General features: G+C 39.6%; 1 protein-coding gene across 2 annotated transcripts in view; it reads left to right on the top strand.

The window, feature by feature from the left end:
• Positions 1-2,824: 2,824 nt before the first annotated feature.
• Positions 2,825-24,098, top strand: part of MYH15 (myosin heavy chain 15) — a 69,722-nt gene continuing 48,448 nt past the window's right edge. The window contains exons 1-13 of one of the 2 annotated variants that reach the window (XM_088481107.1): positions 2,825-2,909; positions 3,002-3,126; positions 4,383-4,486; positions 5,069-5,212; positions 7,176-7,332; positions 10,224-10,251; positions 11,362-11,458; positions 12,568-12,588; positions 16,474-16,566; positions 17,182-17,245; positions 19,738-19,836; positions 23,647-23,750; positions 23,865-24,003. In XM_088481107.1, coding sequence (XP_088337233.1) covers positions 3,036-3,126; positions 4,383-4,486; positions 5,069-5,212; positions 7,176-7,332; positions 10,224-10,251; positions 11,362-11,458; positions 12,568-12,588; positions 16,474-16,566; positions 17,182-17,245; positions 19,738-19,836; positions 23,647-23,750; positions 23,865-24,003 — 1,141 coding nt within the window. In that variant the 5' untranslated portion in view covers positions 2,825-2,909; positions 3,002-3,035. The remainder of the gene's footprint in view (positions 2,910-3,001; positions 3,127-4,382; positions 4,487-5,068; positions 5,213-7,175; positions 7,333-10,223; positions 10,252-11,361; positions 11,459-12,567; positions 12,589-16,473; positions 16,567-17,181; positions 17,246-19,737; positions 19,837-23,646; positions 23,751-23,864; positions 24,004-24,098) is intronic. The other variant, XM_088481108.1, reaches the window with a different exon arrangement.

Below are 24,098 nucleotides of genomic sequence, written 5' to 3' on the forward strand. Positions count from 1 at the left end.
TTTTCCTAGCAAATTTGTGTGCAGCCCCCTGAGTGGGTGAAAAGGTAGGGAACATATTTTAAGGTAAAAATGTCAAAACACAGTGCAGAACCTCTGGTACAGCCATCCCAATGAATAATCGTGCACTTGGAGGGGTTTAAATAGCATAATTTGGAAAATACCGAGATGTCAGTTTTCAGGGGAATTTCTCTAAAAAGCTCAATAATAATATTATAATAGTATAATAATATAATAGGTTAAATGATGTAGGACAGGTATGGGGAGGTGTTGTATTGATGGGAGAGGGAAGCGAAAAGTGTTTTTTCCCAAACTTTTTAAAACTTGTATAAAAACACAAAAAATCACATTACACACATTTTTGTGTACCCCAAAATATTGTACAGACAGATTTTGTATCTGTACAAAATATTGTACAGATATTGGAGGGAAGTGACAACCTAGAAAAATAGACTAGGACAGAGGTTCCCAAACCATCCAGGTTTTAAGGATATCTATGGTTGAGCACAAATGGCTAAATAAAAAGACCGAAGTACTAATTAAGTCACCTGTGAGCAAGCATGGTTATCCATAACTGAAGAAACTGGGAGCAAAAGTCCCGGAGAAACGCGTTAAGGCATATGGACTATTTGGTTTTATGCTGCTAACCAGAGATGGACTAAACCTGACGCTTATCCCCTCTGTCCTCCTCATCGCTACCTGCACTTTGGGGAACCTATCGTGGCACACTGCTCCACGGACGGGCAGACATCGGCTGCTGGCCACTGAGATAACAATACTGAGCACTAGTCGATTACATGTGGGAGCCCTAAACGGAGACCACTTATGTGCTGATAACTTATTAAGGCTAAGGTGAGCCAGAGGACCAGGCGGCTATTGCGCTACGGCGCCTCTCTATTACGACGGCTTCAACTCCATTGTGCCACACATACAGCATACTGTGGGGACAGCCTAGAGAGATCCAAACGGAGACTGTGTCATAAGAAGTCAACTTAGGCTGAGGTGAGCCACAGGACCAAACGGAAATTATACCACGGCATCCTCAATTATTTGCATACTCCGGCAGGGTCTACCCTCATCTCAATTGGGCCACACACACAATCCACCACAGAGACTTTATTCCCTATAATCGGATTGGACATTGCAAACACTTTCTGACTAGGTGAGACTTTATAATCTTTACTATTTTTACTTACCATCTGGACTGTTACATCTCAGAAGGGATACATTGGGGATATTATTTATACCATTCCATCAGTTTCACCGCTTGTTCTTTTATTGCTACAGTACATTGAATTAGGAACATTGATTTCTTATATTTACTTGTTGTTACTGTTTAGCTTTATATTGTGGTGTAATAAAAACATTTTTATATTTGTCTACTAGCGCTAGCTTTTTTTTCTTTTTTCCACTGTCTATTGTTTAGTGGGTTGCAGTTCCAACAATGGGACATATTCAATTTATTGCCGATGACGTCATTTTCGCCAGTGATAATTTTATACCATAGAATAGGTGGCGAAAAAAAGTGCAGAATTGAGGTTTTGGGGTGCAAACTTTAAAAAAGTACCCTGTAGCCCTTGGAATGTCCCCCAAAAGTTATCTGTTTAAAAAATGTTTTAAAAAGTAGCATAGGACACCCCAAAAAAAGTGGTTTTGTTTTGGGGGAGAAAAAAAAAGTTGGGGGACAAACTTAAAAATCTAGAGAAATAGACTCAGGGGTGTCCCCAAGTATGCGGCAAGTGTTTTTTAGAATGCGGTTGGTTGCGGCAGGTGGATTTTTGAAGAATTTTAAAACTTCACTGTAGGGACTTAAAATATGCTTAGACCCATTTTCATGTACCCCAAATTTGATGGGACTAGTTATTTAAAAAAAAAAATGTTGCTAAATTCTATTCTTCACCACTTTCTTTAAGATACATTAAAGCACCTGCCGACACAGTTTAAAACCCTAAATACCTTTAGCAGGGCTTTACGGGGGTACCCATAGTGATCCCCTCTGTTAGTACATCTTTTGGGGGGTGACAGGCTGATTTCCCTAAAAAGTGACAAGACTTTTTGGTTCTTACCTTTCCGCCGGGTCCCGTTTTCGCCAAATCCTAATTGAGTACGGGGATACGCGGGCACATGCCCAATACTTTATGCCCAGGAAAACCTGCGATGATGGTCGAAAAGTCTGACCTCAGACTTTTTGCCTCTAATTGAATATGGCCCTTAGTGTGGCAGCTCAGTAGTCAAATATAGCTCTCACACAGACTACATTGCGCACCTGTCTCCAATATCTATTTCACATGGTTATCCATAAACCTGGACCCTTACAGAGCCTTGAGGACCGAGTTTGGGAATCTCTGGGGTAGGACAAGGAGTGTGTGCAGGAGTATGTTTAAAGCTAGAATGAATCTGGTCATTATTCTATTTTAGTCATCCAGCTTGTTATTTTTATTAGCTTATGATTCTCTGATTTTTTTTACTTGGTTAATATGGAAAAAAATTATTATTTGTGTTTGTAGATAACTCAAATTAGATGATTGTATATTAGTATAGACCTTCTCAGCAAATAAATATTACAACCCTTTACTTTGCCATTAATGTTGAAATGGACTGTGATAAGAAAATATTTTCAGGACTATGAAGTACATATTTTATCACATGTTTTTGGGACATGTGATTAGGAAAACAATTTCTCTGTTCCATTAGGTCATTTATCAACAATGTACCAACAATGAAGTGAAGAGACAAACAAGAGCCTGATAAACCACTCCCCCCAGAAGTGTATGTTTAATGTCACCAATCTACCAGCACCCGACAGACTAATTTAGATTCAACCAAAAGGTACTTGGGCTTGCTGACCTTGGAGACCTCATATAAAAGTCAGGACACATCAAGAACAGGTTACTGAATCATTTTGTGACAGTGTATGTATAGGTCCATAGACCTGCTATCCACATATTTGTATATGTATTATATAGATATTTTATATTTAACTTTGCAAACATTTGTTTTACAGTGACTGATACTGTAGATCATTACAATCTGTCAAAATGATGGACATGTCAGATTTTGGGGAGGCAGCGTCCTTCCTGAGGAAGAGTGATAAAGAGTTAATGATACAGCAGACGGTGGCTTTTGATGGCAAGTTAACTTTTTATTTTACTTAATAACATAATGGGTTCTCTTGTTTTTGTTTTACAACTGTTCTGTCTATATGACTTTTTAATGTCCTTGCAAAAATTCACAAAAAGTTTACAAAGTTATTGGGGACATCAAAGGAGAGCAGGTACTAGTTCTGAAAAGACATTTAAGACGTAGTGACACTTTTAGCTTCATAGACAGTTGTTTTTGATATGCTGGGATAATTTTAGTTTTTACAGTTACTCTTAACTACATCTGTACTATTGCACATTTACATAGAAACACCTATCTTCTTCGATATAAGATCTGCCGAATATTTCATGACTTATTAGTAGGTGACTGTACAATAATTAGCAGCAATTGTGTAATTTAGTTTGAGATTGTTGCAGATACTCCTATTCATCAACAGATATATACAGTATGTGTGTGTGTACATATATATATATAAATATATGCCTGCATGTGTTTACACACACATATATATATATATATATATATATATATATATGTGTGTGTGTGTGCGCGTATAAATATATAATATATATATATATATGTGTGTGTTTATAAAACAATACATAATCTAAATCAGAACTGCATTAAGTTATACTCGTCACTTACCATATGAAGAGTACTGTTTTCCCACTACTGAAGAGATCTGGGAAAAATTCCTAAGGGAATATTCATCTGTTCTCTTCATTCAGACTAGTGGATATAAATCAGCCATATTCCAACTTTATGAATATGAATGATCATCTCTATAAACTTGTTGCTTTGATCGATCGATCTTCTAAATTATTATAATTGAATGCAGTTCTAACATATTTAGATTAATCTTATAACAATTCATACATTAATAAAACAATTTGTAGAATTAAAGATATTGTTTTTAAAAAAAGAACTGACATCTGTTTAATAATAATATTATTTATTGTTTAATTTATATATTTTTAATTAATTTAATTATTCATTTTGTGGACTGGCGGATGTGTGTATACATAAATGTTGGCTTATTTTTGTTTATTTGAGGCTTCCAATCACTGGATACAGACCTCCTGTAGGCAACATATATGTGTATTAATTAATGTAGACACTTATAGCACCTTGGATCTTTTGTACGTATATGTATAAAAAAAAAAGTGCTTTTTCCCCATGAAAAAGAGGTATGATAAAGTAAAAGCCACAAACATCTTTAAATGTTGATAACATGACATTTGGAATAATATTGTGTAATGTAATATAGATGCTTTATTGAACAGGAAAGAAGAAATGCTGGATACCTGATGAGAAAGAAGCTTATCTGGAAGCTGAGATTAAGGAGACGGGTGGAGGAAAAGTCACTGTTGAAGTTGCTGGTGGGAAGGTGAAATATACGAAATGCCTGAGGCTGTTTGCAGCACAAATGGTTTTAAGGCAACAAATCGGTTTATTCTCACAGCCATGACCTTTACAGCACTAATGTGGGGGTCTGCATATGTGTAATTATTACATAGGCTCTGCCATTTCCTCCAGGCTTGTGCATATACACATGGCAAAAGTCTTTATATTACATTTACTCATCTGGTGTATTCAAAACCAATGTTATAAACCTACAGGCAGAAGCTATTTAGCGAAACTACATATTAATCAATGTTGTATGTTAATGTAACATTATGATCATTTATAACTGATATACTTATTGTTTATATTATATTAATATATATTATTTATACATTTTTATTTAGAAAATATATTGCAAATAAATGAAAATGAGCAAACCATCTGAATTTGCTTTTGAGCAACAGTAGTAACACATTTTGCTGAAGGTAATACTGTGTATCCCAATGTACTTTCTATAAGCACTGAAATACTGTTATGTAGAAATGCAACTTATTACAGGTGTTAAGCATGTATTGTATGATGCCCAACCCAGGTAAATATTGGCTACTTCTACCCCTTGCTTTAGACTGTCGTAGTAAAAGATGCAGATGTTCAACAGATGAACCCTCCAAAGTTTGATATGATTGAAGACATGGCCATGTTAACTCATCTGAATGAAGCCTCTGTGCTGTTTAATCTACGTAAACGCTACGCAAACTGGATGATCTATGTAAGTAACCTGGATCATGCCTTATACAGTATCCATCCTCTTTTCTTGCTCATTTCCTGCAGTTTATATCTATGCATAGCATAAAATAAAGTCCCTGGTAGACGTCTGTCTGTGTGTTCGGGCTAATCTCGAGAACCACTGGACGGATTTTGATGCAGTTTTCACTATTCTATAGAGCATTTGTGGAGAAGGGTTTAGGTGTATGAAACATTAATGTATGACATAAGGGAACTGAGCAGTGATGACTTTAGTGAAGCAAGTCATGTATGAAACATTAATGTATGACATAAGGGAACTGAGCAGTGATGACTTTAGTGAAGCAAGTCATGTATGAAACATTAATGTATGACATAAGGGAACTGAGCAGTGATGACTTTAGTGAAGCAAGTCAATGAAAAAACGGAAGTCAGAGCGTTAAAGATATATCACGATGGACTTTAAGTTATACCATGTAGAGATTGATATGTATTATCTGGTTTTTCCAGAAAAATTAATGTAAGCCCTATTTACTGATACAAAATTTCAGACCAATTCCCGGTAAGAGTCGGCTTTGGCAGGACAATAAATAAAGCACAGGGACAGACACTTAAAGTGGCTGGAGTTGATTTAAGTGGAGACTGTTTTTCTCATGGACAACTTTACACGGTCCTTTTGCATGTCACATCAAAACGTAATCTTATCATGTAGACGTCAGGAGGAAAAACGACTATTGTCGTCTACAAAGCAATCTTTTAAAACCTCAGATAATAAAAACTACCACAGGGGCAGGCTGCTAATTTCTTTTATATAAAAGTCCTTTGTTACTTTATTCTGCAAGGGTTTTTTTGTTAGCCAGCATCATTTCTTCTGGGAATGTGTGCTATGGATCCACAATCTATAGTTGGCCACACATGTATAGTGCAACTTTTGTTATGTGCTTGTTTAAAAATATAGATATGTTTCCTGTGTTTATGGCAACCAATGCCAGTTTCCATTATAGAGAGAGGTCTTACTATATGGCCTCAATATCGATGTTGGCCGATTGTTTGTCACTGTGCATGTGTCAAAGCTGCACGGCACACGCTAAGCTATGGATTAGTGACGGAGGTCACAGAGAGGAGTGACAGTCAGCATTTGGGAGAGGTAACGGGGCGGGTGTTAGGAAAACACAGGTCGTGACCGTTTTCTCGGCATGCTCTAGTGAGGCTCTGCAAATTTATTCCCAGCTGCAGAGGCCCCGGCGTCATACACACTAGACGACAAATTGGACTATATGGACGATAATGTGTGTATGCACAATATCGTTAACGATGTGCGCTCCCGCAAATCGTTAATGATGTATTTCATCGCCTGAACTTGCAGGTCAACCTGACGATATTGTCAGGTTGTGCATGTTCAGGGATGAGGGAGGGTGCCGTCACTGAACGATATCATTAACAATATCGTTCAGTGTGTATACTCAATGTCATTCCTGATATTGAGCCCAGCAGTCCAGGGAAAAAACTTAACGATATCGCTCATGGAGCATATCATTAAGTTTGTATGCAGCTTTAGGAGAGCTACTTTGTCTGAGACAGCATGGGCTTACTCAGAAGTTCGATGTGAAACTGATGCCTCTGATGTTCCCACTTTTGTACTTAAGCGGTGGATATCAGAAGCCAGAGGTGGGCATCTCAGCGCACAAGATGGCGGCTGAGTCACTAGCATAATTTTGCAAGTCTGCTGTTTGCGGAATCTCAGTTGCAACAGTATTTGCGTCCATCTCTGAATCGGATCCTTTGTTCTATAGTCCCGATATTATGCAAATGTCATTTATTTTACATTTCAAGCTTTAGGTTAATTTGGTTATTTTTCTTGTCAATCAAAATGTCGTTTAACAGGATGCTTAATAATAATGAGTTAATGATGAAACAACCGCTATTGACTTGACCAGTTATCCACCACTTACTGATTGAGATAATATCATTTGTTTTCTACATTTCAGACCTATTCTGGCCTTTTCTGTGTAACTGTGAATCCCTACAAATGGCTCCCAGTCTACAAGACTGAAGTGGTTACTGCCTATAAGGGCAAGAGACGGTCCGAAGCGCCTCCTCATATATTTTCCATTGCTGACAACGCTTACCATGACATGTTACGCAGTAAGTATATTTTATTATCACTGTCGTCTTGTAAATTATTCGCGGGTTGTTTGTAAAAATGTGAAGTCAGTTATTGAATGTGACTTTTTTTCATACTGTATGTATTGATTCTTTAAACTATGTTAATTATATATTCTTTCATTGCTTTATCAATGAAGAAAACAAATTATCAAAAAGGTTTTCTGGAGAAGTGATTCCTTATCATGATATGTGAAAATCTATGTGGATGCAGACTTTGCTTCAGTCAGACAGTAACTAAAAATATTGTCTATATTTCTGTGTTAGTTTTCACATATCTTAAATCGGTCAGATTAAATCATTATGAAATCACTTCAACAAGGAGATTACTGTCTCTCTTTCATCTCTCCCTACAAGTTTAGCTAAAATAACTTGACAAACTTTTGTAAAACTGGACAAATAACTAAATAGCTTAAAGTTCTATATTTTTATTTTTTATTTTAATACAAATTAACATTCATCTAGAGAAAGAAGGTGACTAAAAAACAACAATAAAAGGCAGTGCAAAATTGGTGAGCTGGTGTTATAGAAATAAATAGTTCAAGTGATTTATATTACTAAAATCTTCAATAATTGTGTTTGTGAAGCACAACAAACAATAAAATAAAACACATGTTATTCTATTATTCTAAAAAGATTATTGAATATACCATAAAAACAGAAATAACAACATTCAGTGCATAAACAAAATGGAGACTCTAGGGGCTCAGTCCAAATAGGAGCGAGTTTGCGAATGCAAGTTTGCTTAATGAAAATTGCATGCATCGCACGAATTTGCGCACCCGAGAAATGCAAGATACAATTAGAAATGGCAATTTGCAATAGTCGCAGTGGGGTGGGGTGGGGTGGGGGGGGAAAACTTTTCTACAAAATACAACCTGGGAGAAAAACATGAAAAAGTGGGGAAACCATCCTGGACCACAAAAATGAGACAACTAAGATAGCAGGACCATATGGAAGGCTGATAGTGGGCGTAAGGAAAGTACTGGAGGATTTTTAATGGTGTAAAACGGCTGATTTGTGCACTTTTTATTAATGATTGAAAAATGATAACGGGCAACTGTTTTTCATCAAATTAAAGTATTTACAGACATTTTGTGGTTCAGAAAAATGTCTGTATAGTAGTATTTCAGTGTTTTCATACACGTTTTGAAAAAAGTTGGAATAAAGACTTTTTACCTTTCATCTGCAAGTTCAAAAGCCCCTCTTCCATCAATACACATCCCCATACATGTCTCACATAATTTACACCTCCCCATACCTGTCCCGCGACAATTAACCCATTGTTGGGCTTTTTTACATTTCACCTGAAAACTGACATGTCCTTATTGGCCAAATTATTCTATTTGAACCCGTCTTAGCACATTATTATTAAGTGGGAGTGGTGTAGCAGAAGTTCTGCACTGTGTCCTGACATTTGTACCATAAAGTAAAGTTTTTTCCCTCCATTTTCACCTGCTCAAAAAAATGTGAAATCCCTCTGAAAAAAGCACTGCGGGTTTGGAATGGGATTGCAACTGAGTGTGATTTCGCTGTGAGAACGACTTGCAGGTCCCAAATCACACCTAATAGGACTAACCCCTAGGAAGAACAAATCATTCCTATACTGTAGGGGTCAATCCAATAAGCCGTAAAGGGGGCGAGTTGTAGTTGCAATGTCGTAGAAACGCCAGCTAAAGCACCGCAGCATGCTCCCCTCTCACCCCAGGCTCACAGATTTTTGAATGCAGACCAATGGTAGTGCGAATATAAAAATCTTAAAGTCAGGCGGTATCGTAAGGGAAGCAAACAGCCACACTTACTTGCGGCTAATTGGATTGACCCCATAGTGTCTTTAGGTGGTAGCTCAACAACCACTATTTGTAAATCCATAAGCAGTGGCATCACAAAATGCTGGCTCCTCTGCAGTGACAGGAGTCAGGCGCTGCAGTGTCACATTCTCCTGCAGCACTCAGCTCCTGTCACAGAGGAGGAGCCAACAGTGCTGGCACAGGTCTCTGGGGGCACCCCCGGACTGACGCTATCAGGATTTCCCGATAGGCCACGTCCCCTTTGCGGAGGCTACAGAGTGTGCACTAGGTGTCATCACACCCGTGATGCCTCTGTACATTAGGAACAGTGTACGACCGAAAAGCTTGTAATGGTGGCTCTAATAAAGAAACAGATAATTAGGAACCAGTGTCCCCACCCATAAGTGATTCAAATTGGTGAATTTGTAATAAAACATTGAAAAATCCAGACAAATTAAGACTTTTAGCAAATTTGTTGATATCCTTAAAATCACAGATTGTGGTATTCTGGAGTATAGATAACCAATCGGTACCCAAAGTTTATATACTGTATTATGAGAATCACATAGGTAAATATGAATCATCCTTTTGCATCATGGATAGATCATCACAGCCAGGAGTCCCTTACACATTTCATCACGTGACTTGTGACTTCTTCAGTCAGGTTGGACCTATAAATATTGATAATTTGATGTTAGTTTTCACAAATCGTAAATTTGACAGATAAAAAATCATTTTGGAAGCGATTTCATAATAACTTTATCTCTCTCACCTTTTCCAACAACTTTAGCTAAAATAACCTGAGAAACCTTATTAAAACTAGGCAAAGATCTATACAGCATAAAATGCTTCTTATTTCAGTGTATACTAACATGCGTCTGGTGGATTTGATGTGACTAGTTCATATATGTGTAGTAATGACAGTTACTATGGAAATAAATAATACAAAATAAAAAAAGTTCCACATTATCCAGAAGTATCAATGCCAGTGCCTGTTAGTGTGTTTCAAATTATTTCACTAGCCTCTTATCTAACAAATGTGAGACTATCTAACTGTAATTCTGTTTATTTATTACTTGTTAGATCGGGAAAACCAGTCAATGTTAATCACGTGAGTAATGTTTAAAACCATTATAGAATGTATCTACACAGCAATATTCCTGTACTGTTATATGCTAATGCTCACCCTCCCTCTTTTGTGCTAAATGTGGTCTTGGCAATTTGATCTCATTCTCACTTCTTTACTTTTTACTAATAATCTAAAACTATTACAGGTTGAGTCTCCCATATGCAAAATGCTTGGGACCAGGGGTATTTTGGATAACGGAATATTCTGTATTTTGGAATATTTGCATACCATAATGAGATATCTTGGGAATAGGACCCAAATATACACACAGAATGTATTTATGTGTTATATACACCTTATACACACAGCCTGCAGGTCATTTTATACAATATTTTCAATAATTTTGTGGCTCAAGCAAAGTTTGTGTACAGAAATGAAATTCATTTATGTTTCATATACACCTTATACACACAGCCTGAAGGTAACAATTTGTGCCTTAGACAAAGTTTGTGTACATTGAACCATCAAAAATCAAAGGTTTCATTATCTCAGTCATGCCAAAATTATTCCGTATTTTGGAATATTCCGTATTTCGGAATATTTGGATATGGGAGACTCGACCTGTATTACATTTATTTCCACAGTCATTAAACATAAAACCACACAATAAAAGATGCACCGTTTGCTGTATTTCTGTAAAAGTTAATTGCAAACTATCCTTTTACCACAATAATGTTCCACATTAAACAGTTATAAGAACAGTAGTTGTACTTGAAGTTCTGTATATTGTTAAGCAGCTGTATTAACAGAGTTCCTTTATATAACACAGGATATTAGACATATTACGCTGTTACACATCTGCAAATCTTTTCATTCTAGTTGACCAATTTTTATTGATTTTATTGTTTGAGTTCTTTTTTTAATATTTAATACTTTTACCTATGTTACTGAATATCCTGCTGACTGATTGGTGTTTACCTGGATGCATTGGTTTTGCATGTGCTAATGTAATTAGAAGATAACTTATAATCGAGATTTCCCTCTGAACTTTTAAATAGTTTTTCTTACCATTGTCTTGGAATTATTATAATTTTCCTTTATGGAACATTACAACTTAAAGTGATGAATCTGTTTATTCTAACTTGTCCTTAGCGGAGAATCTGGTGCTGGCAAGACTGTCAACACAAAACGTGTCATTCAGTACTTTGCAACAGTTGCTGCAATTGGTGACCCCTCTGGTAAAAAGAATGTAAGTACTGTTGTATATATCGTGACCTTTCTTTTTGCTCTGGGTAATTTGATATGTCTGAAATTCAGTAGCCCATGGTTGGCCTAAAGCATGCATCCTGATGGTTAATCAGCAGGCACACTTTGCCACCTTATTAATTGTAACAAAGCTTTGTCCTTTTATCCATATTGGTGTCTGGCTTTTTTATGTACAAATCAAATATATTACCCCCCCAGGTAAATTTTATGGGTTATTGTGAGTTGTTAATAATGGAGCATGGATAGGGGAGACTCAAATGGTCTGATATGAGGATGTTCCCAAAATAGGTATAAAAAGTGCATACAAAAATAGTTTATTTCCGCTCATATGCAAAATCCTACATAGCTCAAGATGAGTCCAGATCTGCATCAGCACACGCGCCTGGCTTACCCCAAGTCATCAGCAGCCGATGCCAAAGATATGCCTCCTAACAGGTGTACATGCAGTTTTCTGCAGGCGTGAATGAGACAGATTTGTATGACGATGCTCTTACTGTAAGGCCTACATCAGACACTTCCCTCTCCCCGTTCTGCCTCTCCAGTCACAAGCAGGTGCAAGTGCCATATACGTGCAGTTCTGCATGGGCGCATGGGCATAAGTTCTCCTTGTTGGTATGCGCGTCACAAATTTACTAAATTTACACTAGCAAACTGTAGTAAATTTAAATCAGCTTATCAGACCTACAGTGAGAGAGCTCTACTGTACTGTATCAGTAAACTTGTGACAGTAAGCCAGGAGATCCCGTCATTCACAGAGAACAGATCCTCTTTTTCGGTCATGTCACAAAAAAATCCTAAAATTGGGAGACAACAGAAAACCTGCAACAAACCCAACCAAATACAGCACAATTTGTGCCAGTGTAAGAAAACATAACTTTTTGGTCTTATTCGGCTCTCTCCTCTCTTGATGCATTCTCCTTTTGGGAACATTTGCTGGGAACTCCTTTTATCTTGCAGAGGTGCGCTGAGTAAACTTGTGTGTAAGACACCTACTATTTTGCTTATAAAATATATTTATATTCTGAAACATTTATATGGAATAAGAGAATAACAACTTAATGAAAATCTTGTTTGATTTTTTTTTTTTTACAGCAACCAGCTACAAAGACTGGGGTATGTGCACCAAATATATGCAACTTTTAATATTGTATCTACATTTGCTGTATATTAACTGACCATTCTACTGACTAATGGCCCGTACACACGGGACGATCAGACAACGATCCAATATCATTGTCTGGTCGTCCTGCATGTGCTGGATGTTCAATATTGAACACACAGCAACATGCACCAACCCCCAAACGACGTAACGACCTGCGATCAACGATCAAGGGTCCCTATAGTAAACAGGCTAACCTGGTCGATATCGACCAGGTTGGCCTACATGCACGGGCGATGGTCGATATCGACCATCTGTGCCCACGCATCGACCATTGTTTGAAGGGGCCAGAAACTGGTCAATTTGAACGATAACGATATGATCGTTATCGTTCAAATCAACCAGCAAAATCTGACCATGTGTATGCACCATAAGACACGTTACCCTTCAAATGCCCTAGTACTTTCGTATTAACAACCCTTGAAATTATTCTTTACTGTTCTTTACGGTTTACTGTAATATTGTTATTACAATTTAGTGAAAGATAACATTTATGTGACTCTAAAATGTGTCAGTAATTATTAATACCAGCAGCTGGTGGAAAAGGGAAAACAGTGACCTCATAATCCTAATCTGACCCAAATGCAATGATGTGGTGAATTCTATGTGAAATATACTGTAGGTCTGTCAGAGTTTGTTTTATTGTATTTGTACCAATCTCTATATTTTCTTTACGGACATGCAACATTTTACCTACGTGCAATTGTAATAATAGTCAGGAAATATACTAACACTAGGCAACGATAACACCTACATTTTATCATGACAGTGCTAAGTCATTTTTATTGGTTAGGCTAGTGTTTCAAAAACTTTTTTGAATCACGGCGCCCTAGACTATCAGCATTGTTTTCACGGCACCCCTAAGTTTACGTTTGTTATTGAGAACTTCAGAAAAAAATAGAGTGAAATAGTAAATTGAAGTAAATTGCGGTTACCTGTATCCTTGGGTTCAGTTATGTGGTGGTGGATTGGTTTGCACTTCTGTTTGTTCACATATTTACATTACATAAATAATTTGATTTGGTGATGGACCACCAACCTGAGGGGTACCCCTACAAGTGTCACAAGGCACAAAAGGGTGCCACAGCTCACAGGTTTGGGAACCACTGGGTTAGGCATAAGGAGGGCAATTCAATTCTTTTGTGTGCCCCCTACTGGGTGTCTATACGAATAGGCGCCCGATGGAGCAATTCAATTGCGCCCATTAGTATTTAATGTGCCTAAAGGCATCGGGTTTAGCTGCACAAAGCGGCTAACCCAGTCTAAAGAAGTGGTTAGAGCCCCCAAACAACGGACTTTGCAAACATTTCTTCTTGCATCTCAGAGATGAAATGTTTCTCCCTGCAGCATTAGGTGTCGGAATGGAGCAACAATTGAATTGTTCCGTTGAGCGATGTGTACCGGTACGATATGTTGTCCTGACATATCGTACCGTGGGTGCACATTTGCGCGATGTAATGAACGGCGGAACGATCTCTCGTTCTGTCCTTCATTACCTGCAACAGGGCTGCATGCAATATCGTCCGGTTGGATGTACAGTATGGCGGACCGGATTGTGTTGCATGCGACCGTGGGAGCACGCATATTGCCGTACACACTGAGCAATGTGGCCAATATGTAGTTCCGATTTGGCCGGAAACGACATATTGTGCCGACATCGTCACAGTGTGTAACCAGCTTAATCTCCCCCACCTGCACTGCAACATGGTTTGTCCAGGTGCAAAGTTACTTGTTTTGTTTTTGCTTTGCTCCCAACTCAGGGCCTGATTCTGAATCGCATGCTATGTCTCTGTCAGGCGTAGTTGAGTGTTTCTATATTTACTTATATTTACTTTGCCTAGTGGCAGAGTGCATGCATTCCAAATGTGTTTGTGCAAAGCAGTGGCGTCCCTCCCCCCGGTGTCACCCAGTGCAGAGAGGGACGCTGTTCGCACGGCGCCACCGAAAAGGGGGTGTAGCCATGTGGGAATGGGCCCAAACCTCTGTGTCCATTATTTGGGAGGGGGGGGGGCAGGAGGTCTCTGTGTGGAGTGCCGGCAAACTCCCTCAGTGTCAGGAGCCGAGTGCTGTACTTAATGCTACAGTGCAGCACCCGGCTCCTTTCAGTGAGGGGGAGTCTGCACCTTGCTGTCACCCCTCGGCGGGAGACACCCGGGTGCGGGCCGCACCCCCCTTGTGACGCCACTGGTGCAAAGTCGCAGTTGTGATTTCAGATGCACACATGCAGAAGTGTATTGGAAATGTAATGGATGTTCCTGGGGCAGTGACTGGGAAGTGGCTATTCAGATGCACGGAGATGGGTGTGTTATGGGAGTGTCATGTGCGTGACCCTGATCTGGTTGTGTACACAGATGCTTAATTGCTCAAATGGAAGGCCACCCTCAGACGGAAAATCTGCCACTAGCTTGGGCCTGGTGCAAGTTGCGATCGATGGTGGTGTCTAAAGATGCACCAAGTATGATTGCAGCATCTGGAGACCTTTGAAGGGGGCATCTCGGTGCTTGATCATACAGATGGATGTACACAAGAGAAGGGCTTCTAGCGGTATTAGCATAAAGTCACAGATGTGCAACCTACAAAAGATGCACACACGGATGAAGCGGCATCTGACTCAGAATCAGCCCCATAAACATATTTATTTTACAAAAACATAATACAATAAAAAAAATAATAATGGTTTGTATAACCTCTTATAACATTCATCAATGGTATTAATGGTGGATGATAATAACAAACACTGGTATTGTCAAATAAACAAAGTAATAGGAGCTATGTAACATATATTTCTGGAGTGCACATCTTGATGCCTGGGTCTGATTTAGGTAGGACTATGTGGGACAATTGGTGGTCCCTAACTATCTTTGAGGTGAACAACGTTATGGTACCTTAAACATTAGTCCTTTGCTGATCCTGTGCATGGTATGTGGAAAACTACTTGATGGGTCTTTGCTCTACAGTACTGCCAGGAAGGTGTCCAGAAGGAGAGGGGTGGTGTAGAGGGGACTTTGGTTACTGGAAAGACAATGACTTGTGTTTTAGAGTTACGAAGTTTAAGAAAGCATGGGTTGTTGATATGAAAATGGCTGATAGACAGCTGGTGATATGAGAAAGGCCAGAAGGGGAGAAATCAGGAGAAGATTGATAGATTTCAAAGAGCTGGGCAAAGAGGGGGCAAACATCTTTGGCCAAACAGTGACGGTTGGGAGATTGGGAGGAAATGAGAGACTCAAAGTAGGATTGTTTAGCAAGTTTAAAGGGCTGTTAGAAGATTAATGTAAAATGGTGGAAGTCAGTGAATGAGGATGATTTGCCCACAGGTACTTAGCAGAGTGAGAACATTTAAGGGGATAATGGAATAGAGTGGAGGTCCATGTTTGATTGGTTATTCATCATAGGCTTATAGTTACAGCTGGATCAAGAGAGCTCTGGGCAGTGGTGAGGGTGTAGAGGTAGACAGACAGATTAGGACAGGAGAGTGGCAATTGGGGTTATAAGAGAGTCCTACAGGAGGAGTTGGTTGGGTCAAAGTAGTCAAAATTTCACCTAGTGAGAGTGTTCCTAAAAGTGGTGGGGCGAGCGAAGGCGATGGGAGATGGAGAGAAGATGGTGGTCGGAGAGAGTGATGGGGGAGTTGGTAAAGTCGGAGACAGCACAGAGATGAGGGAAGACCGAGGCAGTGGCCGCTGTTGTAAGAGGGTGAGGAAGTAGCCTGAAAACAAAATCTTAAAATGTTTGGATTTCGCAATCACCAACACAAATGTTTGCAAAATGTACAGTCTGCATATAATATTTCTATACAAATATGTATGCATGTATTGAAATGTTTATCTTTGCTGTAGGGAACCCTGGAAGATCAAATCATCCAAGCAAACCCTGCTCTAGAAGCCTTTGGAAATGCCAAAACTCTGAGAAATGACAATTCATCCCGTTTTGTAAGTCTGCTGATTTTCTTCATTCACTAGTTCCAGACTTTGAAATCATCATTCTGGCATAAATTATACATAGCGTTTAAACAGGAGGACTATTTTAGTAAATCATGGAAGCTCTGTATATGTGTAATGATGGTATTTCCTCAAACACTATCAATTTACACCAATTGCATATAACAAATTTGTTCATTTATTTGACAAGAAGAAATTGCCCTACATGATTTGTTCTACTTTTATAACTTGTTTATGATATAAGATCGTCTTTACTTGTGCCATAGACATACAAACACAAAGCCTGAATAATTAGAATCTTTATGCAAAGTTAATGGTATTATTCATCTCAAAACTCATATCATTCCATACTCATTTATGCTGTGTTCTCTAAACTGTATTCTCTATATATTTTTAATATATATTTATATATATTTATATATACATTATAGTGGAGAAATGAAACAATATGTTGTGTATTACAGCTTTCAAAATAGTGCTTCTGTAGTTTCGGTATTCAATGTTCTATTTCAGTACATTTAAAATATGTTAAATATGTTGTATATATAGCACAATAGCGGTATCTTTTTTTTTTTTAAAGTGTATTATTTACTTTTGTTATTCCAGGGTAAATTCATACGAATTCACTTCGGTACCACTGGCAAGTTGTCTTCTGCTGATATTGAAATTTGTAAGTTTACAAATCTAAGAGATTGCCCTTATGTGTATATATGTTAGAATTAGAGTGCCTTAGTCCTGTGGGCTAGAATGTGTGTTTCATTGGCTTCATGTTTTGTTATTAATTATTTATTCCCATTCATCTTCCAGGCTAAGAACAAAATTATGTTCAGCAAACAGTATAAGAAACTGGAATCTAATCTAGAAAGCTATTGTGCATTTGTTTTTATTATCCACACCTCTGTATCTGCACAATTTTGTCTTATTTTGTTTTATGATTTACATTACAAATTATATGTTTTCTGTACAATAGTATAGTGTATTACTAGACAGTATAAATAGACTTGAAAGCAACATAAAGTGGGAACAAACTGATTTTCAATGGACCAAGATCAACGGCATCTAAAGTTCTCCTCAACAGTGTAAGCTGAGGAAAGCTGCATTCTCCCATAACACCACCATATAGCCAGGAGAATCTCCATGTCTGCACACCGATCTCCCATGAGGTCTGCTGTCTTCTTGGGTATCCCTGTCTAATGTTGCCTACCACCTTTTCTTCACTCATTTCCTTTGTTAGCAGTGATGACCATGTCTTGTGAAGCTAATCGTAATCTCTATTATGAAAACTATGCAACTTATTACAACAACAATATAGTCCTAGAATCATTTAAAATATAATTTACATACTGTACAGTTAGAGCAGTGATTCTCAACCTTGGTCCTCAAGGCACCCTAACAGTCCTGGTTTTAGTGCTATCCATGCTTAAGCACAGATGGTTAAATCAAAATAACTGAGGTACTAATTAAGTCACCTGTGCTCAAGTATGGCTATCCTTAAAACCTGGACTGTTAGTGTGCCTTGAGGACCGTGGTTGGGAATCCCTGAGTTAGAGGAAAGCGTACAAAAGAGATTGCATTTACAATTATCAACTAATAGCTGGGTACCCGGTATATTATGCAGTATTGTCTGCTGTCTTTCCAATTATCTTTTTTTCAGAACTCTCCTGACTTATAGTATTTAAAAGTTAACCATAATGCATGAAAACACTGGGATTTAGCTGTAACCAACCCTCCAACACAACCCCTTCCACCGGTACAAAATGCTCTGCTCCTGGACTTCTTACTTCATTTACAATTGCAGTCACCTATGTAAAATTAATTAATGAGAACACAGGTGACTGCAATAATAAATGAAGTGGGAAGTCCAGGAGCTGAGCATTCTGCATCCGGTGGAAGGGGACATGATGGCGTATCTGCTGTATGTGTGTTACCTACCACAAGCTTAAACATAAACAATGACCTAAAAACATAATCCCAAATCGCTTCCTCATATGCTCTTGCATAGCACACGTGGCATTATACTGTCTCTATTTGTCCAGTTTGGGATGATCCTTTCACTAGTGCAACCCCTGTCAGTTTAAAGGCTGTGTTTGGAAAATGACAGTTAAGCTGGGTACACACTAGGTCAGAATTTCCTCAAGGCTCCCCAACAATTCAGGTATTAGAGATATCCATGGTTGAGCACAGGTGGTTAAATCAAATTGACTGAGTTACTAATTAAGTCACCTGTGCTCACCCATGGATATCTCTAATACCTGAACTGTTGGGGAGCCTTGAGGACATTTAGGACGCTCTGCACTAGGTTGACCTGACGATTGTTAAGTGTATACACACTTACAAATGTGTCTGCCCGATGTGCCGGGCTTGACAGCTCAAATGAGCATCCATTTAAATTGCCCGCCCAGTTGAGCTGTCAATCACCGCCGGGTCCCTGCGGCATGTGTACGGGTGATCGGCGAGTCACCTGTACACACCAGCAGATGACCAATATACAGTATCTTTCAAATATATATCAGCCACCTGTGCTGTGCTGCACAGCAGATCGGATATGTCTGTGAACTACGTCATTCACAGACATATAACCTGTACAATGCACTATAGATTTATCACCTGTTCAGTGCAACGGGCGATATATCTATCAGCGTGTACCCAACTTTAGGAAATGATTGGTTGGTATGTTATCACCCTCTAAGGCTTAGTACATATATCCCTCTGTGTGGTGGCAAAAATTAAAAGTTTACGGGTGGTAGGTGTGTCACCACATCTATGGCACCAATCCAGTCGAGTATCATATTCACATCCACATTCATGGCCGCAAAAGTTTGGATCAATTGGCAACACTGGTATCTCACTCTCCAGCCTTGCAGAACCTACAGGCTAACGACAATTACATAGACACCTCCTACAAGTTGTAAGAACAAAAAATGCATTTTTGTATATACATAAAACATATTTCACATTAACCATTATCAGAAAATGAGTTTGGTTCCTTTACTTTTTTGACAATTAAAACACCATTGTTTTTCCACTGGATTATAAGTCTCCGAGTTCCGCCTATTTGCAGAGTTGCTTTATATATATATATATATATATATATATTATATATTAATATTATATATTAATGTGGTTGATTTTCATACTCTTTTCTCTTTCTTTTATTGATAGACTTACTGGAAAAATCCAGAGTAATTTTTCAACAACCTGGAGAACGAAGCTACCATATCTTTTACCAGATAACCAGTGGGCAAAAGAGCGAGCTACAAGGTGAGACCCAATAGGTATACACTAAATCACCCCCAATTATCTCTCTGTTTTCTGTATTGGAATGTTACTAATAGTAAGGGCCATTAAAGAAATATGATGACTGAATAACATTCCTGGCACAACAATCAACACACAAGCTGCACATACAAAGTACTGTATTATACACAATGGCGATGACAGTACGTACCTTAAAATGAAATGGGAAACCTTGGATATCTTATACGTAGCAAATAATATGAGTGGTGTTATGTTTCCAGGGCCGGCTCCAGGCACGCTCAGTGTGTGCGACAGCACAGGGGCGCCGGGGTCCGGCTGCATAAGATCCCCGCCCTCCCCCCACCTGCTGCCGGTATTAATTTATGCACTGGGGGCGCAGTGAGGGAAGGGGCGGGTGGAGCACAGGATGGCGCTGGGTGCCGAGACACCTAGCACCGGCCCTTTATGTTTCTATAAATGTTATACTGAAACAGCAAATGGTAGGTCTAATAGGCAAACGCAGGGAGGGGGGGGGGGTTGCCTGGAAATCCCCATCCCCAGCCCACACCATGACCACAATAGAAATAGTAACATAATAGAATATTACTAATGCTGCATGGTCTTCTCATTATCACAAATGAAATAATTAGCACCATCTGTGGATCTTTTAACATGTGTCAGCCAATAATAAATACACCTGTGCATCAACTAGGAGATCTAGAAAACATGCACTGTTAGGGGTGCACTGCTATAGACCATCAATAGGGTTTATTATTAATACCATATAATAATACACTATCCATTGCATAACGAGACCAAAATGTACATATATGTCCAGGGCAGTACTAGGTTCTTCTGCTGCTCCCCCAGACTCCCAAATTTGCTCCCATACTCTGGAATGGTGCCCACATCTGAAACTAAAACATTCAGCTCAGGCAGGATGGCCCTTCTGCCGCATTTAATGGCTTAGTGTGATCACTGATCCTGTATATGCTATAAGTTCAAAACACTTTGTATGATGCATATTAAAGCTGGATAAGTGCTAATTACGCCCTCTTCATGGACTGGCCACACTCGTAAAATCAAGCATTTGGAAACCCCCCTTTAGAAATCTTACGTTTGCCACTGGGTCTAGACTGCTTGTCACGTTCTAAAGGGGCATACACACTAGACGATGTGCTGAAAGATATTGGTGAAAGATATTGGGTGTACACACTGAACAATGGCCCTCATTCAGAGCCGCTCATTAGCGGCAGTACGCTCGTTCCGAGCGATGTTTGCACATCTGCGCATGCGTACGCTTTTTAGTACGCATGCGCGAACCAGTCAGTGCGGCCGAAAATCGTTTGTACGCTATATAGCGAGTGCCTGCTATTTTGAGTGACAGAATGAGGCGTATGTGGGTGGTAACAGGGGAAGGTGCTTGAAAATGGGGAGTGGAGATCCGAACGCAGGCGTGCTTAAAGGTCAAAACGGGCGTTTTATGGGTGTGTATATTTAAAACAGCAGCGTCAATGACCACGTCACTGGGTTATTTTAGAGCCAGAACTGCTCGCAAATTTGTGGTAGCAAACACCAACCACAAGAATAGCGAGCAGTTCATACGCTGGTCGATGTACTCGATTAATCTAATAAATAGCGGACATGACGTATGGTGCGAGCGGCCAGGGGGCGTTTTTAACAAATAAACGAGCGTATGTTTTGCTCGTTCGTTCAGACTTAGAGGTGTGAACAGACTGCAATGTGCGTACGGATCATTTGAATAGCCACCCCTTGTTTTTAAACGAACGACCGCAAATAGCGAACGGCTCTGAATGAGGGCCAATATCGTTAACGATATCGTTCAGTAACGTCATCCTGCCACATCTCTGAACAGGCACTTTCTGACTATATCGTCAGATTGGCCTGTAAGTTAACGACCCACGGTAGTGCACATTATTAGTCATTCACTGCATACACACTGAACGATATATCGTTGAACGATATTGTTATCGTCCACATCGTTCACAAAAATTGTCTAATGTGTATGCGGCTTAAGGGTACATTTACTAATAATCGCGTGTGTCCGAGTTTACATTCACGGGTGTGTTTGGTCATTTTTAAAACTCGAAAATTTACTAAAGGCAAACACGGGTGTAAAATCATGATGCTCTGTGCATAACACTGGTGAAATCACAAATACAAATAAATACACCATCGGCCAAACTCGCAAGTACTTATCATAGACAGGAATACAACATGGGAATTTACCAAGATTCGTGATTGCAATCACAGGTGTATATTAAGCAAACTTGGTCCAAAATAGAAGTTTAAAATGGACTACGTCCTGAGCGTGTTCTGCTGAAACATACACAGATCAGTATGATCCATGTATGTTTCTGCTTGTTTGTAAGCAAATACATGGTTATAATAAAAAAAAACGGCATTGGGTCCCCCTTTTGAGCATAGCCAGCACCGGACTCTTTGAGCTGGCGCTGGTTCAAAAACTACAAGGGACAAAAAACGTAGGGCCCCCCCCGTATTTAATGAACTAGCTCCAGGCTCTTGGCCCCAGTGCTGGTTGTAAAAATATGGGGAAAAATGTGTGCGGCCCCCCGTATTTTTACAACTGGGCTCCACAAGCTGGGGTGTAATGCCGCAGCCAGAGGACCAGCTTTACGGGGTCCTATGGCTAAAGCATTTTCACCTCTCACTAGTCAGCCCAGTCCGGGGATTCCTGGGGAGGTGGGGATCCCCCAATAAAGGGGCCTCCCTCTCCTGGATTCTCCAGGCCTGGGCTGGGCCTATGCTTAGGGGGCCACCATTTATTTGGTAAACCGTATACAAACATGAAGCCTGCATGTGTCTCACTGATATGTGCAGTCTGCATGTTCAGGTGTGTTTGACTGTGGAGAATACAGGGAACACGGGTAGGAAACACGATCAGATACGCCACTGAAAAACAGGATTCAGCATAACACGATTCTTGGTAAATTTGAGTGTCACAATTCTTAGTAAATTTACCCCTAAGTGTTGTGGTACTGCAAGCCTCAGCACGCCCTGTCAGATAGCTGATCTTAGTATCTAGGTTGGGCAGTTATGAATTTTGAGAATGCTCACTCAAGATTACCTAGAAAAGCATAACTGGACATATTTATCTGGAGTTCCTGTAGCAACTGCCTGATCCATCCTATCCCTTACCCTGTATAAAGGTCCTGATCATGGGCGTATCTATAATGGGTGCAGAGTGTGCAGTGCACCTCACACTCTGCACCCATATTATCTAATACTTACCTCTCTGAGGTGCCATGTCGGGTGTCTCAGTCCTGCACAAAACACCGGAACATAGCGAGGAAATTGTCGGGAAAATGGTGGCCATGCCAATTCCCTGATGACCTGCCCATGCGCAGTAGACTCTGGGCACAGACTAGTGCGCAGAATCTACTGATGCTGCGGTCAGACACGTCAGTGGAGGCGGCCCCAGACGGAGAATGCACATGGACCCCCTCCTCCCTTAATACGCCCCTGGTCCGGATTAAGGTTTGTGGTGGCCCCAGGGCAACTAACTTGTGGGGGCCCCTACCAATAAAATTGTCGATATCATATGTTGGCAATGTTATTAACAAGTATAATATGTAAATACTCCCAGCACCAGTTCAGTTTGTGGCACACAGAAAGCCCTGTGCATATTATGCTGCAATGCTCCCCACACGCTGGTGGGATACATTGAGATACCTGTGTGTGAGGCCCCCCAGTGTATGGGGGCCCACGGCGACTGCCCCTCCTGCCTTGTTATTAATCCTGCACTTCCTGTATAAAAATGCTAATTTGATGTCATATTTTGTTGTTTTGCAGATATGCTCTTAGTGACCACAAACCCTTATGATTTCCACTTTAGCTCACAAGGAGCTGTAACAGTAGACAACTTGGATGATTGTGAAGAATTAATTGCAACTGATGTAAGTATTGATTGTCTGGAAGCGGCAAATCCCCCATATAATAACACATGCCTAACAACAAAGAGTACAAACAGCTCGGTATTTGACCAGATGTTTTCACTCTCTTTTCCACAGCAAGCGTTTGACATATTGGGGTTTATCTCTGATGAAAAATATGGTGCTTACAAATTGACAGGTGCAATAATGCATTTTGGAAACATGAAATTTAAACAAAAACAAAGGGAAGAACAAGCAGAGGCTGATGGCACTGAAAGTAAGTCAGTCATCTACTAACTGTATGTGTAAACGTTGTCACTGTGTATAGTTAGGGGTATATTTATTAAGATTCGTGTCTGTCCGAGATTGCAT

Source organism: Taudactylus pleione, unplaced genomic scaffold (assembly GCF_031769625.1).
Source record: "Taudactylus pleione unplaced genomic scaffold, aTauple2 ptg000265l, whole genome shotgun sequence".
Classification (NCBI taxonomy): Eukaryota; Metazoa; Chordata; class Amphibia; order Anura; family Myobatrachidae; genus Taudactylus; species Taudactylus pleione.